General features: G+C 65.4%; 2 protein-coding genes across 2 annotated transcripts in view; one reads left to right on the forward strand and one right to left on the reverse strand.

The window, feature by feature from the left end:
* fra (neogenin protein frazzled) overlaps window positions 1–11597 on the forward strand; it is a gene marked incomplete at its 5' end in the record, with an annotated part of 35776 nt that extends 24179 nt beyond the window's left edge. Inside the window, 14 exons of the mRNA XM_037239005.1 lie at window positions 610–910; window positions 1352–1510; window positions 2210–2412; window positions 3439–3588; window positions 4515–4677; window positions 5054–5248; window positions 6932–6967; window positions 7240–7381; window positions 7795–8027; window positions 8661–8765; window positions 9037–9150; window positions 10002–10054; window positions 10178–10315; window positions 10794–11597. Coding sequence (XP_037094900.1) covers window positions 610–910; window positions 1352–1510; window positions 2210–2412; window positions 3439–3588; window positions 4515–4677; window positions 5054–5248; window positions 6932–6967; window positions 7240–7381; window positions 7795–8027; window positions 8661–8765; window positions 9037–9150; window positions 10002–10054; window positions 10178–10315; window positions 10794–10892 — 2091 coding nt within the window. The remainder of the gene's footprint in view (window positions 1–609; window positions 911–1351; window positions 1511–2209; window positions 2413–3438; window positions 3589–4514; window positions 4678–5053; window positions 5249–6931; window positions 6968–7239; window positions 7382–7794; window positions 8028–8660; window positions 8766–9036; window positions 9151–10001; window positions 10055–10177; window positions 10316–10793) is intronic.
* Window positions 11598–11640: 43 nt separating this feature from the next.
* LOC119114952 (uncharacterized) lies at window positions 11641–15159 on the reverse strand. Its single transcript, XM_037239006.1, has 4 exons — window positions 15127–15159; window positions 14320–14648; window positions 14039–14094; window positions 11641–11644 (listed from the first exon to the last, which is right to left on the reverse strand). Exons 1-4 carry the CDS (start codon window positions 15146–15148, stop codon window positions 11641–11643), a joined length of 411 nt encoding a protein of 136 aa, XP_037094901.1. The 5' UTR covers window positions 15149–15159.
* Between the last annotated feature and the right edge of the window lie 378 nt (window positions 15160–15537).

A 15537-nucleotide genomic window follows, 5' to 3' on the forward strand; every position in this document is an offset into this window, starting at 1 on the left:
TTGACGTTAGTCAGTGGCGCGCTACTGTAGTCGGCCTGTTGGGAACACCGCCGCGGGCATATGTACGCGACTATCGCTGCAACTGCCACAACGACGGCCTCATCGAACCCGCCGCGCGTGGACAACCCGCAGCCGGCGCGCCCGACCTCCCTCCGGCGCCTCCTTCCTCTGCCCCCCCCCCCCCCCCAGAGCGTAGTGGTGCACTGGGAGCCGCCGCCATCCGATCCCTTCCGACGCCCCCTCCCTCCGTCCCCCTCAGAGCGTGGTGGTGCACTGGGAGCCGCCGCCATCCGACCCCCTCCGACGCTTCCTCCCGCAGCCCCCTCAGAGCGTGGTGGTGCACTGGGAGTCACCGCTGCCAGACCCCCCCTCCCGACGCCCCCTCCCGCGGCCCCCTCAGAACGTGGTGGTGCACTAGGAGCCACCGCTGCCAGACCCCGTCCGACCCTCTCTCCCTCGGTCCCCCTCAGAGCGTGGTGGTACACTGGGAATCACCGCTGCCAGAACCCCTCCGACGCCCCCTCCCGCGGCCCCCTCAGAGCGTGGTGGTGCACTGGGAGCCGCCGCCATCCGATCCCTTCCGACGCCCCCTCCCTCGGTCCTCTTCAGAGCGTGGTGGTACACTGGGAGCCGCCGCCGCCGGAGCACCGCAACGGCCAGCTGACTGGCTACAAGATCCGCTACAAGCCACAGGCGGGCGGCGGCGGCCGGCGCGCGCAGACGGTCGTCACAGACGCCAGCCGGCGCAGCTACGCGCTGGCCGGCCTGCAGAAGGACGCCGAGTACCTGGTGCGCATGGCGGCGCTCACCGTCAACGGCACGGGCCCGTACACCCGCTGGCACGGCGCGCAGACCTTCCACCGGCTGCAGGTGGAGGCGGCCGTGCCCGACCGGCCCGGCTCGCTGCGAGGTGAGAGGCGGCGGCCTCGCGCCGCGGCGGCTCGGCGCTGGTGCGGCGGCGCCGGTCTGGCAGGGGGATTTTGTCTCGGATGTGTCTGTGAGCTGTGTCGTGTTTCTTCCGGTGGTTTATTGTCGCGGAGTTGTTTGGTTTTGGTGCGACAGTAAGTAGCTCAGGCCATCTGTTTTGGCCATTGTAAAACTGTTTAAATTACGGTTTGTCATTCATATCCCAGTTTTTCTTTCAAAGGAAGTTGACCAGACGTAAAACATCGGGAAGGAAAGGCTCGCCATATGCGTACGATAAACTTGCTATCGTCTTCATAGTTTGGGTGCTGATAAAGATTTGCTGATCGCCAGTATCGGTGGTATTGGACGTGAGTGACCAGCGCTATTGCTCGTCGTCGCTGGGCGTGGCCTGACCTGACCTGACCTTGCGCGGTCCGGCCGGTAGCGCGCCCCACCGAGAACACCATCACGGTGCTGTGGTCGCCGCCGGAGAACAAGAACATCCGCGTGCGGGGCTACACGATCGGCTGGGGCCGCGGCGTGCCCGACAGCTACACAGAGGTCATCGACGAGAAGCAGCGCTACTACGTCATCACCGGACTGGGTGAGCCGACGGCCGGCGCTGTCAGCGGTCCGTCAGAGCGAGCGGCGACAGCCCGCCGCCGTACGTCCGCTGTGGGCTGTGGCTGCCGCCGGCTGTCAGCTGTGCGCTACGATGGTGCGGCGACAGTGACAGGAGCCGCACAGGCGGGGCTTTCCGCGTGATGGCTGACGGTCATCGCACGGGACGCCGGCTCCCAGGTCGCTGCGCCCTCTAACGGCGGCTTGCCGGACCGGACGGGTTACATAAACGTTGCCGCGGTAGCGTGCGGTGTGAGTGGTCGCTGCTCTTGTGCAGTGTGATCGCCGTGGGACAGCTGGCCCATGAATCGACTTCCAGCGCCTGGTCTGGTCTGGTCTGGTCTGGTCTGGCCTGGCCTGGCCTGGCCTGGCCTGGCCTGGCCTGGCCTGGCCTGGCATCTGTGCCTTGGTCCCGCCATCGCCACTGCTCTGCGGTGTCAGGCATTACCCACACATTGCGTGCAGGCTTGTGTCAAAATTCACTGCGCCAAGTCTGCCTAGGCCGCCCGGAACTGCCCCCCCCCCCCCCATTCCTGTCCCCCCGCGCAATGACCATTGGAGCTGAAACACATCATGCCTAGCCAACCTTCCCCCTGCCGCCCTCCCACACATGCCCCATAGTCGCGTCGCCGTCAGCGCCTCCAAAGCAGCAGCTGACGGCGGTGGCGCCGGCGGCCGACAGATCCGAACGCCGAGTACGTGGTGTCGCTGCGGGCGCTGAACGCGGCCGGCAACGGCACGCCGATCTACGAGACGGTGTGGACGCGACAGCCGCTGGACCAGCTGGACCGGCGCCCGCTGGTCATCCCCACCGGCCTGAAGGTGATCGTCGTCAGCGAGTCGGCCGCCGTGCTCCACTGGACCGACCGCTCGCTCCCCAACCAGGTACGGACGGGCGCCGCGCGGCCGGCCCTGCGCGGCCGGGTGTGACTGTGCGCCCGGCCAACAGGCACGGACCGCGTGCTCGGCTCGGGGCGCGGCAGCCCCGGCACGGTCAGGCGAGGCGCCCCGCTGAGGCGGCTGTGGCGCCCCCGTCCCCTCACAAGACCAGGGTGGGGTGCCGGTAGTGTAGTGGTTAACGCGTCTGCGTCTGCGTTAACGCGGCTGCGTTAACCACTGCGCATGTGGGAAACCAGAGGTACGGGGTTCGATTCCCCGCGGTGCCCGCCCTTCCTGCCAGGGTGAGAGGCAGGCGACGCCATGTAGCCTCAGCAGCTGAGTGCGTCGTAAAGCCCCAATGACACACACACAAGACCAGGGTGCTAGGCTGAGCCGTCGTGCGTTTTGCAGTGTTCCGTCCGTGATACGACATTTGTAATCATCGCCGAGCGTGACTTGTTGCGTTGATTACACAGATATCGCATTTCCTTTTGCTTTAGAACACGTCCGTCGTACACTGACACGGCAGCATGATAATGATTATTATTATTATGTTTATGATGATCATGAGGATGATGATGAGGAGGATGAGGACGATGACGATGATTTGAGCCTTTGGTTGCGCCGACTGTCCTGGTTATATGGTGCCCCGGCAGCACCTGGAGGCGCAGTGGTGTCACCCTGGGACGTGTTTCGGTCGGGGCGGGACTGTCCTGGTTATATGGTGCCCCGGCAGCAGCTGGAGGCGCAGTGGTGTCACGCTGGGACGTGTTTCGGTCGGGGCGGGACTGTCCTGGTTATATGGTGCCCCGGCAGCAGCTGGAGGCGCAGTGGTGTCACCCTGGGACGTGTTTCGGTCGGGGCGGGACTGTCCTGGTCATATGGTGCCTCGGCAGCAGCTGGAGGCGTAGTGGTGTCACCCTGGGACGTGTTTCGGTCGGGGCGGGACTGTCCTGGTCATATGGTGCCCCGGCAGCAGCTGGAGGCGTAGTGGTGTCGCGCTGTGACGTGTTTCGGTCGGGGCGGCTGCAGGAGGTCACAGACGGCCGGATCTACCGCGTGCGCTACAGCAGCCAGGCCAGCCCCGAGCGCTACCGCCACTACAACGCCTCGCAGCTCAACTGCATGATCGAGGGACTGCGACCGGCCACCACCTACGAGTTCTCTGTGCAGGCCGTGAAGGTACGACGGAGACGGCCGGGACGCGCCGCGCAGGATACGGGTGGAGACGCGAACCGGTGCTCGCGCTGAGGAACATAGTCTCCATGGCTGCTAAAGGGAATGGCGTCTCGGTTGGGTGGTGGCCCGGGCTGTCGGTCAGTGTCACAGACAGCAATGATTCTGCACGGTGCCAGGCCGTCTGACCTTGGGGCTGGATAACTGGTTGCTAAACGTAATGCCTGGTCGTGTGAGCTCTTACGGCTGGATCATTTTGCGTGCCTTAGGCTAGGTTAAGCCCCGTGGCGTAGGCTGGGCCCGGACGGGCAGTGTGTGGTATCGGGTCAGCACCTGTCGGACCTGGCCGACCGAAGCTGACGATGTGCCGGGTCGCTGCGGGGTGCGGGCTCGAGTCCGGCTCACCAGGGACGTGTGCGCCCGTGGCAGCCCCCGCGCAGCCGCCAGCCGGCGCGGTCCATGGCTGGTGACCGCGCGCTCTGGCCAGCTGGTGGGGCGCGTCGGCGCTGGTGGCGTCCGTCTGACGGGGCGGTCCATGGCTGGTGACCGCGCGCTCTGGCCAGCTGGTGGGGCGCGTTGGCGCTAGTGGCGTCCGTCTGACGGGGCGGTCCATGGCTGGTGACCGCGCGCTCCGGCCAGCTGGTGGGGCGCGTTGGCGCTAGTGGCGTCCGTCTGACGGGGTGGTCCGTGGCTGGTGACTGTGCGCTCCGGCCGGCCGGGTGGGGCGCGTTGGCGCTAGTAGCGTCCGTCTGATAGGGTGGTCCATGGCTGGTGACCGCGCGCTCCGGCCGGCCGGGCGGGGCGCGTCGGCGCTGGTGGCGTCCGTCTGACGGGGCGGTCCATGGCTGGTGACCGCGCGCTCCGGCCGGCTGGCGGGGCGCGCCGGCGCTGGTGGCGTCCGTCTGACGGGGCGGTCTCGGCTGCGCCTGCAGGGTCGCCGTGAGTCGGACTGGTCGCTGGTGGTGGTGAATCAGACGCGCGAGTCGGCGCCCGCCTCGCCGCCGCGTGACCTGACCATCGTCCAGTCGGAGGACAACCCGGCCATCATCAACCTCAACTGGCAGCCGCCCAAGACGCCCAACGGCAAGATCGACGGTCAGTGAGGCGGGGGTGGTCTTCGGGGGCGGGGGAGGGGGCTCCGTGGGACAGTGGCCCTTTCCGCGGCGACAGAAACCGTTGCTGCGCACATCCGAGCTAGTCTTTTTTTGTAATGTAGCCGGTTACATACAAGATGTTGCACGCCTAAGAAGATTCTGACTCTTGTTGGTGTTACTGAGCTTCACACTGGCGTGTTGCCGAGCCAGCCCTGCGGCGCTTCGTGGTCATTTCTGCCGACTAGGGCCCGGCAGCCAGCCGGCGAGCCCCGCTGCCGGTGTGGCTGCTCCGAATCCGAAGCTCGACCTCGCCGTGGTGTTGGCCTGACGTCGGCCGTCCCCCGGCGCCCTGCCCTGACCCGCCCTCCCCGCCGCAGGCTACGTGATCCAGTACACGACGGACCGGTCGCGGCCGGACCGCGAGTGGCTGGTGCACCCGGTGGTGGGCGACCAGATGACGACCGCGCTCAGCGGCCTCACGCCCTCCACCGTCTACTGGTTCCGCATCCAGGCGCGCAACAGCGCCGGCAACAGCCCCATCTCGCGGCCGGTCCGGCTGCACACCAGCTCAGGTCAGACCCGGGTCACTGCTCTAGGTCATCGGTCAGAGCCGGTGCCAGTACGGGTGGTGGTCGGCACTGGGTCTGCATCAGCGTAGGTCAGATCCAGGTCACTGCTCTAGGTCATCGGTCAGAGTAGGTGCCAATACGGTTTGTGGTCGGCACTGGGTCTGCATCAGCGTAGGTCAGACTCGGGTCACTGCTCTAGGTCGTCGGTCAGAGCCGGTGCCCGTGCGGGTGGTGGTCGGCACTGGGTCTGCATCAGCGTAGGTCAGGCTCGGGTCACTGCTCTAGGTCATCGGTCAGAGTAGGTGCCAATACGGTTGGTGGTCGGCACTGGGTCTGCATCAGCGTAGGTCAGACTCGGGACACTGCTCCAGGCCATGGGCCCGAGTCGGTGCCCGTGCGGGTGGTGGTCGGCACAGCGCCGGCACCCACGCGGGTCAGGATCTGCACAGGCCCATTTCGGCAGCAGAGGTTAGCCTGATCTCCAGCACAGGCCAAGTCAGGTCATTGTTGACTGTTACCTCAGCTGAGGTCGCGCGCCAGCATCATCACGACTCACTACCGTGCAGCGCTCGGTTGGCATGTGTTGCCACTTTTTACCGTCCGCTGTTTGGCACAAAAAGACCAGGTCAAGTCAAAAGTGCGTGCGTTCGTTGCGGGGAAACTTCTTGAAAAACTTGGAGGATGTGTGGACTCGCGGGGCCAATTACCTGACAGAGTGTCCGTTTAGCTGGTTGTGTAATGCGGTGTGACTTACTCTCGGCATTGTCATTATCCGTGCGTTTACATGATATACAGGGGTGACTTGATGATAGCTGCGGCCGTTGTTTTACCGGCATTGCTGGATTTTGCGCATGATTTCGTCACAGCTTCCAGTCCAATGATTGTATTGTCTTTGCCGCGAGTGATCTGAAGCGTCACACGCATTCGCTGCACGTCGTGCATGAGCAAGCTCATCCATTTTCGTTCGTTTGTGACACACGCAGTCTTGTTTTGCTCATTGATGTGACTCAGTTAACAGCTGGCCATGATGAGGCCGCTGTCTGTAGCTGATCATGGCTAAAAGCTCTGGCAGCGGCACACGGGGGGGGGGGGGGGGCGGCGAGAGTGTGTCGCATCCGGACAGGGGCGCGGCAGGCACGTGGTGCCCGGGCAAGAGCGCGACAGGGAGCCACCAGGCACGTGGTGCCCGGACGGGAGGGGCAGGGAGCCAGCAGGCACGTGGTGCCCGGGCAGGAGGGGGCAGGGAGACACTAGGCACGTGATGCCCGGGCAGGAGGGGCAGGGAGGCGCCAGGCACGTGGTACCCGGGCAAGGCGCGGCAGGGAGACACTAGGCACGTGATGCCCGGGCAGGAGGGGCAGGTAGACGCCAGGCACGTGGCGCCCGGGCAGGAGCGCGGCAGGGAGACGCCAGGCGTGCGGTGTCCGGGTAGGGGCGCCGGGCACGCGGTACCCGGGCAGGGACGGCGCGGGGAAAGGGTACTTCTCGCTGGCCACGGCGTGACAGTCATGACGGGAGTGGTGGTGTGTCGTGCCTGCACCAGGTGCCCCCTCCTGTGGCACACTGCACGTGTCTTTTCAGCGGCCGAGTTGGGTCGCTTTGCCGCGACTCTGGTCGAACTTCTGCCTTGTTTTGTGCACGCCAGTCTCGTCCTTTGTTTTAACATTTTCGTTTTGGTTTTTGTAGACCCTGGTTACAGCCTGTCGTACGAGCGAAAATCAGGTGAGCGTCAAGAAGCACGGTTTTCTTCTTTTTTTTTGGTTTCGTTCGTATGCTTGCTGTCTGCCCCTAGAGTCTAAATTTTCTGCTGCAAAGCTCCGTTTAAATATGTGTGACATGCCGTTTCCTTGTGTTTATTTCACCGCTACACTAACTCAGGAACCAGTTGCGTTTGCACGGTATGGGATGGCCACCGCGTACCGTGACCACTGTCCCGGCGCCGGGCCGCGGCCGGGTCCCGTCAGTGTGTGACGGTGACGGCGGCCGGCCGGCAGGCGGCGGCGGCCTGGGCGACCACCTGCTCTACGTCATCATCGCCTGCTCCGTCACGCTGCTGCTGGTGATCGGCATCATTGCGGCCGTCTGCCTCTGCAAGCGCAAGACGAGCCAGGAGTTGCCCCGGCGCGGTCACAAGAGGTACACTGCTCGCCCGGCCCGCTGAAGGGAGCAGAGTTTGACTCTGCCGTGTTGAATGCGGATGCCGTCAGCAGACACGTCCGTCGTGACACGATGGATGCGGCCTTGTCGCACTCATTGCCCTGGTGGCTACATCGGTCGCGCTTTTTGGAGAAAAGTGGGTGATGTTCTACGTCACCCCGCCCCGTCGCAGCCCCATGTCCTTTTTCAGAGTGGTGCGCTGTGCTCGCCGGACACATCCGTCATAGAGCGTATGGTGCTTATTAGTATGCCGGTCTTGTTAGCGACAAGGAAGGCCAGCGTCAGCCGTAACTAGAGCCGGCCTCCCGCACGGGAGACGTGCGCTCCCCGCCGCTGCGGCGCCGAGCCTGTCCCCCCGCTGCCATGCGGTCAGAGACGGCGGGCCGTTTCAGCAACAGCTACGTGAAGGGCCAGACGGAGATCGGCACGCCGGACTTGAAGCCGCCCGACCTGTGGATCCACCACGACCAGATGGAGCTGCGGCCCATCGGCAAGCAGCGCTCGGACAGCTGCTCGACGCTGCGCCGCCAGTCGCCCGACTACGAGGTCGACGAGCGGTCGTACGCGTCGACGCTGGACCGGCGCGAGCGCGCCGCGCGCACCCACTCGCCCGTCGTCGGCAAAGGTGAGCGGCGGCGGCGGGTCGGGTGCATGGGGCGCGCGCGCCGGCGGCGGGCGTCGGTCGGATGGCGGTGCCGCGCGCCCGACGGCCGGGTCGGTCACACAGGGCTGGTCAGCTGGTGGGACCGTGCCGTGGGATTGCGAGTTGTCTGGACGCGGTTGGAGATCTGGTGGGAAACGGTGAGGTTGAAATCGAGCTTGAAACAGTATACGAAATCATTTGCTCAACCAGGACCAGCCGTGCCTAGCCCAGGCCCGTCCCGGTACTGGATTGATTATTGTTTTGTATTAGGTGGGCGGATTAGGCAGTTTCAAGCACCGCTCATCATTACCACCGTTTTGATTTAGATCTCGAAGCGTGTCCTGATGAACCACACATACACTGGGTCTGCTAGCCAGCTGGTGCACCGCACTGTCAGATAGCTTGCCGGCGCCCGCGCTGCCGCCAGCGCGGCCGTCTAGTGGTGTTGCGCTGCACGCTTGCCTTAAGTTGCGCATTTTGTATCGCATATGATTTGGTCCGCTCGGCGCCGAGTCGTCCTTCGGGGCGCTGCACTGTCCGTGTCGGCCCGGCTCGGCTTGGTTGTCCAGCACGCTGCGCTAGTGCACGTCTTCACACGCGCCGCCTCCTGGACAGGGTCATCCCGCAGTGAGGACAGATTAGACAAGCAGATTCACAGGCGGTCGGTGTTCAAACCAAAGCCTATCGTTGTGCCTATAGATGTCGCACCGCACCGGGACCGTGAGTATTGCTGCCACAGCATGGAGAACCGCATGGCTTATCGACAGCCGGAGGTTTACTTTTCGTTGTGGGTTTTAAGTCGAGTTGTGTTGGCTTGCCATGCAGTACATCTACCGTAGTTAACTGCTGTGCCCGTTGTGTTTTGTGATGAGTGGTGTATTTGTCCTCGTCGTGAGCCGCTATCCGTGTGCTGTCGCGTCCCCCGCGCGAGCGAGAGTGAGAGTTGGACCTGCGCACGCGGCGCCGACACTGAGACCGCCGTTCGCCGCAGCTGGCAGCTCGGCCACGGCACTAGCCAACGGCACGGTGGAGACGCGGCCCGTCTATCCGCGCACACAGTTCAGCATATCGCGCAATGTCGGCAGCGAGCCGCCGCCGCCGCCAGGTGAGAGACCCGCCTCTGACCGGTCTCCCGCACCCGACCCTCTTATCCTCTGTCTTGCTTCATCCTGCCTCCTCGCAGCGCTCCGCTTGTCCGGGGCAGGCTGCATGCGCCAGTCACGGACGGACCCCGACCGGGCGCCCAGCGCACACCCCGCAGAGGGGTCCCTGCGCGGGCTAAGGCTCAGTGGTCGGCCCCTCATGCACATGTCGCCCTGACCCACCGCTATCCATTGTTCTGTACTCCATAGCCCTGAAATGATCATTTTTGGTGGGAAGGGGTCTAATCCAAATAACCAACCTAAGCGGTCTCCTGGTCCTCTCCTGACAGGACTTCCGGCCCGCTCCTGACGGGACTCCGAAACCCCCAATCCTAGCCGGACCTTCGGACTGCCCACGGACCGTTCCGGTGCACCGGGCTGGGAGCGTACTCGTGGCCCGCTCCCAGCCCGCTGCTAGTCTGGACCGCGCGCCTTCCGTCCGGTTGCCCGTCCGCTACCGGTCCGCTTCCGGTTGGAGCGGCCGCGGCGGCGGGAGGGCCGCGTGGCGGGTGCGACACGGATGTGGATATTCGGTGGATCGCGGTGTCTGGCGAGCCGGGCTCGGCGTGCTCGCTGCACCGTTGCGGGAACGTGGGTGCGTTGGGTGTTCTCGGCCGGAGAGTACGGGCTGGTAGTGGTCGGAGATGTTTGACGGCTGTATTGGGTTAACTGACGCATGTCATAACGCCGGCGGTCGGACGACCTGTGGTTGGAGCGGCAGTGACGCAGCTTCTGCAGTAGCCGTACCTGCCTCGCGCGCCTCTGCGTCCGTATTCAGAGGTGGCGCGACGTCACGCCGGCTGTCTGCCTCCAGCGCCGACGGCGCCGGAGAGCCACTACGGCGCCGGCCTGGGCCTCACCTCGGCCTCGTCGTCGGAGGCGGGCGGGCCGACCGGCCTGCCGCCCGGCTACCCATCGAGCGCCGCCAGCAGCGTCGACTCGGGCTCGCTGGGCAAGCGGGCCGCCGCGCCGCTGGCGCACCCGCTCAAGAGCTTCGGCGTGCCGGCGCCGCCGCCGCCGCTGGCCGGCGCGCGCCCGCTCGGCAGTCCGCTCAAGCGGCCATCGTTCGCCTGCGCGCCGCGGCCGGCCGACGGCGTCGGCACGCGCGAGGAGCTGACACCGCTCCGGGTCAGTAGGAGGCGCGGAGGGATGGGAGATTGGGAGTGATTGTGTCAGGAACCATCCAAGCTAGGTCAGGAATGGCGAGCTGCAGCAGGTGCCCCTGTGGGCTGCTGGGTTTGGGGAGGGATGGTCAAGTCTCAAGGGTCGGTTGGTATTAGGTCTAGCCCAGCATCAGCTTAGTGGCTGACTGGTGCTGTCTGAATGTGTATATATTTTTCGCCATCGTTGTGCTATTATTGTACCACTGTGTATACGCTGTCTCCATAACAAACAGGCCGCGAACAGCTTATTTTGTAAAGATGATATGAGTCAGGGGGCGGTGGAACAAAGTGGCTCCCTGTCATTTCAGGTCGGTATTTCGTCCGTCTGAATGTCGCACTGTGCACCCACGTGCCGGTTACTGTTCCAAGCCGTTACTGGTTTGTTAACCTCCCTCGCCGTGCCCCATGTCTCCCGCGCCTCATCTCAGCACGTCTCCTTTCAGCCATCGTGCAGCACGGAAGAGTTAACGCAGGAGATGGCCAACCTGGAGGGCCTGATGAAGGACTTGAACGCCATCACGGCCTCCGAGTTTAAGTGCTAGGGCTGTCGGGGCTTCTTTCCCGACAGGACCGGCTGTACATAGTGTGTAAGACGCGTGAATGCCAACACGGCGCCGCCCGGGCGCCGCGGACGACGACAGACCCCGGATCGGTTATTTAAGTCATTATTTGTGCCAAAGGCAGCCTCGTACGAAGATTTCTAACGCTTTTGTACGGTTCTTACGAGTGCGCGCGCTGCGGCGCCGGCGGGGAGCGTTCCCGAGGGACGCGGGGCGGTGCAGCGGTACAGGGGTGGAAGAGACGGAGACGCGTGCCGCCGCTCAGTGGACCTCTGAGTCGTGTTGTGGCCGTGGTGGGACGGCGCGTGTCCGCGTGCGGCGTCGATATCACGGATGGAGGCAGCTCTGGTGGCGGGCCCGCGGTGCCGACCGCCGCCGGTTGGGCCGTGCGGCCGTCCGCGGATCAGGTAGTTCCTGCATTTCTGTACATAACATGCCATCCTGAGCGCGCACCCCGCCGACTTCGGTGTGGTGTTTTGTCTTTTTAGTGCTTGAATCTCGCCAAGACAGACCCAGTACAATGTGTTTCGTGACTTCCTTGTTTGCGTCCTCGGCACTGTGGTCGTCGCCGTTCAGCCGCGTATTTTTGTCAGCGGTTTTTTTTATTTTAAGTGGACACGTGAACATTAGATTGTACGAATCATTCTGTTGTCAAAATGTATTCTAATACATTTTATACCGCTCGCCTCGGCCGTGTTTTTGTGGCGCACAACTGTTCTGTGCGGTCCACTTATCTGCAATGGGCGGGAGCGGAGAATGCGGCGTGTGGTGACGGGTGTGAAAGCGGCCGCGCCGACAAAACGCGCTCACTTGTGACCGGCCCCCATTTAAGTCACGTTTCTCAATGAAATATTTCGCTCCAGCAGTTTTGCCTTGACAAGTGTTCAGAGCATTCTCCACCCACGCTGGCGTACCCAGGGTGGAAGCCGTGGTATCACGAATAACTCCTCTTGTGGCCGGGTGATCAGACCGGCCACTCCGGCTCATCGCCGCCAGATGAGCGGAGCCGCCGGACAAAGCCCCGCACTCTGTTTATCTGGTGCTTCGAGCTAAGATCGAAGCCATCCTGGATTGCAATGGACGGGCGGAAACGCCGCTCGTGAGCGTGTGAGGTGAGATGGGGTACGTACTCCACCCTCGGGCAGGCTCGCCTCGGCATGTATAGGGAGTGCGCGGAAACAGTGACGGCTTGATGCATTCCACCACGTGGAATGCCAGTCCGTGCAGATGGCGTGGCACTAACGCCCGGAACTCCTCTTTTTATCCGTGCTGCCAGCATGTCTGGGCAGGGACGTCCGTAGGGCTAAAAGCATGCTGAATGCAGAGTTATTCACCACGCGATGTCGCAGCAGGTAAGATCCTTCAAAAGGTGGCCGGCGAAGACAGTTCGGGATTAAAGCCACGTGCTGCGTGTCCGCACCACCAAAAGTTTTGCAAACATCAAAGGTACGCCCTGTGCAAGCTCACGTCTTCCCACACACCGTCGTAGACGGGCGTGGCTGGCTACTCCGGGGCGTGGCTGGCTACCCCGGGGCGTGGCTGGCTACCCCGCGGCGTGGCTGGCTACCCCGGGGCGGGGCTGGCTACCCCGGGGCGGGGCTGGCTACCCCGGGGCGGGGCTGGCTACCCCGGGGCGGGGCTGGCTACCCCGGGGCGTGGCTGGCTACCCCGCGGCGTGGCTGGCTACCCCGGGCGCGGCTGGCTACCCCGGGGCGTGGCTGGCTACCCCGGGGCGGGGCTGGCTATCCCGGGGCGGGGCTGGCTACCCCGGGCATGGCTGGCTACCCCGCGGCGTGGCTGGCTACTCCGGGGCGTGGCTGGCTACCCCGCGGCGTGGCTGGCTACCCCGGGGCGGGGCTGGCTACCCCGGGGCGGGGCTCGCTATCCCGGGGCGGGGCTGGCTACCCCGGGGCGCGGCTGGCTACCCCGGGGCGGGGCTGGCTACCCCGCGGCGTGGCTGGCTACCCCGGGGCGGGGCTGGCTACCCCGGGGCGGGGCTGGCTACCCCGGGGCGGGGCTGGCTACCCCGGGGCGTGGCTGTCTACTCCGGGGTGCGGCTGGCTACCGGCTAGCTACCCCGGGCGTGGCTGGCTACCCCGGGGCGTCGCTGGCTACCCCGGGGCGTCGCTGGCTACCCCGGGGCGCGGCTGGCTACCCTGGCGCGTGGCTGGCTACCCAGGGGCGCGGCTGGCTACACCGGGGCGGGGCTGGCTACCCCGGGGCGTCGCTGGCTACCCCGGGGCGGGGCTGGCTACCACGCACGCGTTGCGGCGGATGCGTCAGCTCCCATTTTATCCCGACTAAAACGCCGGAACTACAACATCCTGGAGTCTGCATCACTGGGTGTGATGCCAAGGCAAACTTGAGAGGCCCAATTTCCCAGACGAAGCGATACCTCCGCCGCCATTCCGAGAACCGGCTCAACCCAGTGTCGAGAATCTGTCCGGACCGCCAGCGACACGCAGCTGCTGACGTCACCAGCCGCCGCGGGTCTCGGCCCACCCTGCGCTGAGTGTCGTCCGCCTCCCACGGGGATGATGCCGCCCGGGCGGCGGTCGCGCGAGCCCGCCGCGACCGTGGTTACGTCACGGCCGTAACGGGTCAGCAGTCCCGTGACGGGTGACGTCATGTATTGCGTTGGCGCGGACGGGTGCTGACACAACAGGCGTTTGCAGCCGCGCGCCGCAACCTGACACAAGAGACCTGCAGCGGCGCACCGCAGACTGCGAGCGCGGGGACTGTGCAAAAGCGCCCGCCTGGCGTAAGAGGATTCACGCCCACAGCTGAGGGTCGCTGCACAAGGTCGACTGTTGGAAGCCCGACCACGGCCGGTGCGTTCGTGGAAGATCGCAACGGAGACCCTCCGCGAACTTAGCCCCGTAATAAAAAAGGGCGTACTGCCCCACCAGTTTGAAAACCACAGACATCCGCGTGCCGTCTGGTGAACCCCTTCCTCAAACGGCGGATCAATCGATCGCAACCCACTCCACAGCCGACGACAGCGCAACGAAGGCCACAATCAGCCCGCCGCCTCAGTCTGGGAGGGCGCGCGGCCCGCCGGCGGCGCCTCCTCCGGCAGCGGCCTGAGCGGCGGAGGCCGGCGGCCGACCGTCCGGTGTCGGACGCGCCCGTGCTGGTCCACCGCGCTGATGAGCAGCGTCTTGCCGCAACCGTGCGCCAGGCGCTGCAGGCCGGCCACGTCGCGCACGTGCGGCCGTCGCGCCACGCAGCGCACCACCAGCGCCGCGTGGTGCGTCAGCGGGTCGCCCTCGTACGCCAGGAAGTCACCGCCGAACTTGAGCCCGTCAGTCAGCCGGTAGCCGCGCCGCCACAGGTCGGCGTACGTGGCGCGGCGCGCTCGCTCCAGCGGTGAGCGCGGCGGCGCGAGCGGGGCTGGCGCCAGCCGCGCCGTCAGCGGGTGGCCGCAGTACAGCTGCGCGTAGCACTGCGCGGCCGGAGGCGGCCGCACGTTCGCGCGCAGCCGCTCGATGAAGTCGAACCGCAGCTGGTGGCGCGAGACGGCCTCCACGGCGCGGCCGGCCGCCCGCTGCTGCTGCAGCTTCTTCCACTTGCCGTCGACGATCTGATCGGCGCGCTCCAGCAGCTGCTTGTGGCGCGCCAGAGTCATCGCCTTCTGCTGCGCCTCGACGCTGCGCTGCTCGTGCTGCTCCAGCAGGCGCCGGTCGTCATCCGAGCGCGGCCTCGTTAGGTCCGGGTACGTCACCACATCGCAGATGCCTGGAAACGGACCATCGCTGTCATCAAAAGGCACACGTGGGCGGGCTGGTCGCGTTGTTTGGATTTCGCGATGCGTTCATCGCATGGTTTATGACGTTTGCATCCATATATGCACCAAGCGAAACGCCGGTGTGCGATCCATCCGTCATGATCCGTCATGCAAGTGAAAGACGCCAGTCGTGGGCACGGCGAAGTCGCACAATGCAAACATTGGACGTCGCGGCATGGTATTTCGACTGCATCCGCCATGGACAGTGGTAATTTGCTGAACAACTTACGTGGGCCACCACGCCCCACTGCATCCTGACCAGATCTTATCCAACGCGGAAGCATCTACATTCCACCGCCAACGTCATGCAGTCGCCCACATCCGCTCCGTGCGGACAGCTACCACGCGCCACATCCCGGAACGCACGCGATCGCCGATTCCGGCGAGCGGCGGCCTTCATCTCGGCCGCGCGGCATCCGCGGCGCTCACCGTGCTGCTGCAGCAGCGCCATCTCCTCGGGCAGCAGCGCCAGCGGCAGGCCGAGCTGGGCGGACTGGCGCGGCGCGCGCGGCAGGCCGCCGCTCAGCTGTCCGGGCACGCCGTGGCGCGAGCGCAGCCGCAGCGCCGCCGCCGGGCTCCAGACGTAGCCGCAGCGGCCGGCCAGCTCTACCGGCACCGGCCGCTCGTCCCCGGCCGGGCTGAGCCGGTCCACCGGCAGGGCGGCCTGCGCCGGCCGGCCGCGGGCGTCCGCAGGCGGGGTGGCCGTGTGCTCCGGGGCCGGCGCCACCTCAAGCGCGGCGTGACGGGCCTCTGGAGAGGCGCCGCCGCCCCAGCACGGGTCCGGAGCGTCCCCGTCCGGCAGCGCTCCCCACTCCGACACGGCGTCGATACCGCTCATCC

Source organism: Pollicipes pollicipes, unplaced genomic scaffold (assembly GCF_011947565.3).
Source record: "Pollicipes pollicipes isolate AB1234 unplaced genomic scaffold, Ppol_2.1 Scaffold_3087;HRSCAF=3621_pilon_pilon_pilon, whole genome shotgun sequence".
Classification (NCBI taxonomy): Eukaryota; Metazoa; Arthropoda; class Thecostraca; order Pollicipedomorpha; family Pollicipedidae; genus Pollicipes; species Pollicipes pollicipes.

What these genes read in the sequence shown, in the direction of transcription:
- LOC119114952 (XM_037239006.1), bottom strand. Translation starts at nt 15,148, where the DNA reads ATGGCGCTGCTGCAGCAGCACG. An exon ending in GGCGCTGCTGCAGCAGCACG is followed by an intron (nt 14,649 to 15,126) that starts GTGAGCGCCGCG and finishes GTCCGTTTCCAG; the next exon opens with GCATCTGCGATGTGGTGACG. An exon ending in ACTGCGGCCACCCGCTGACG is followed by an intron (nt 14,095 to 14,319) that starts GCGCGGCTGGCG and finishes GCCGGCCTGCAG; the next exon opens with CGCCTGGCGCACGGTTGCGG.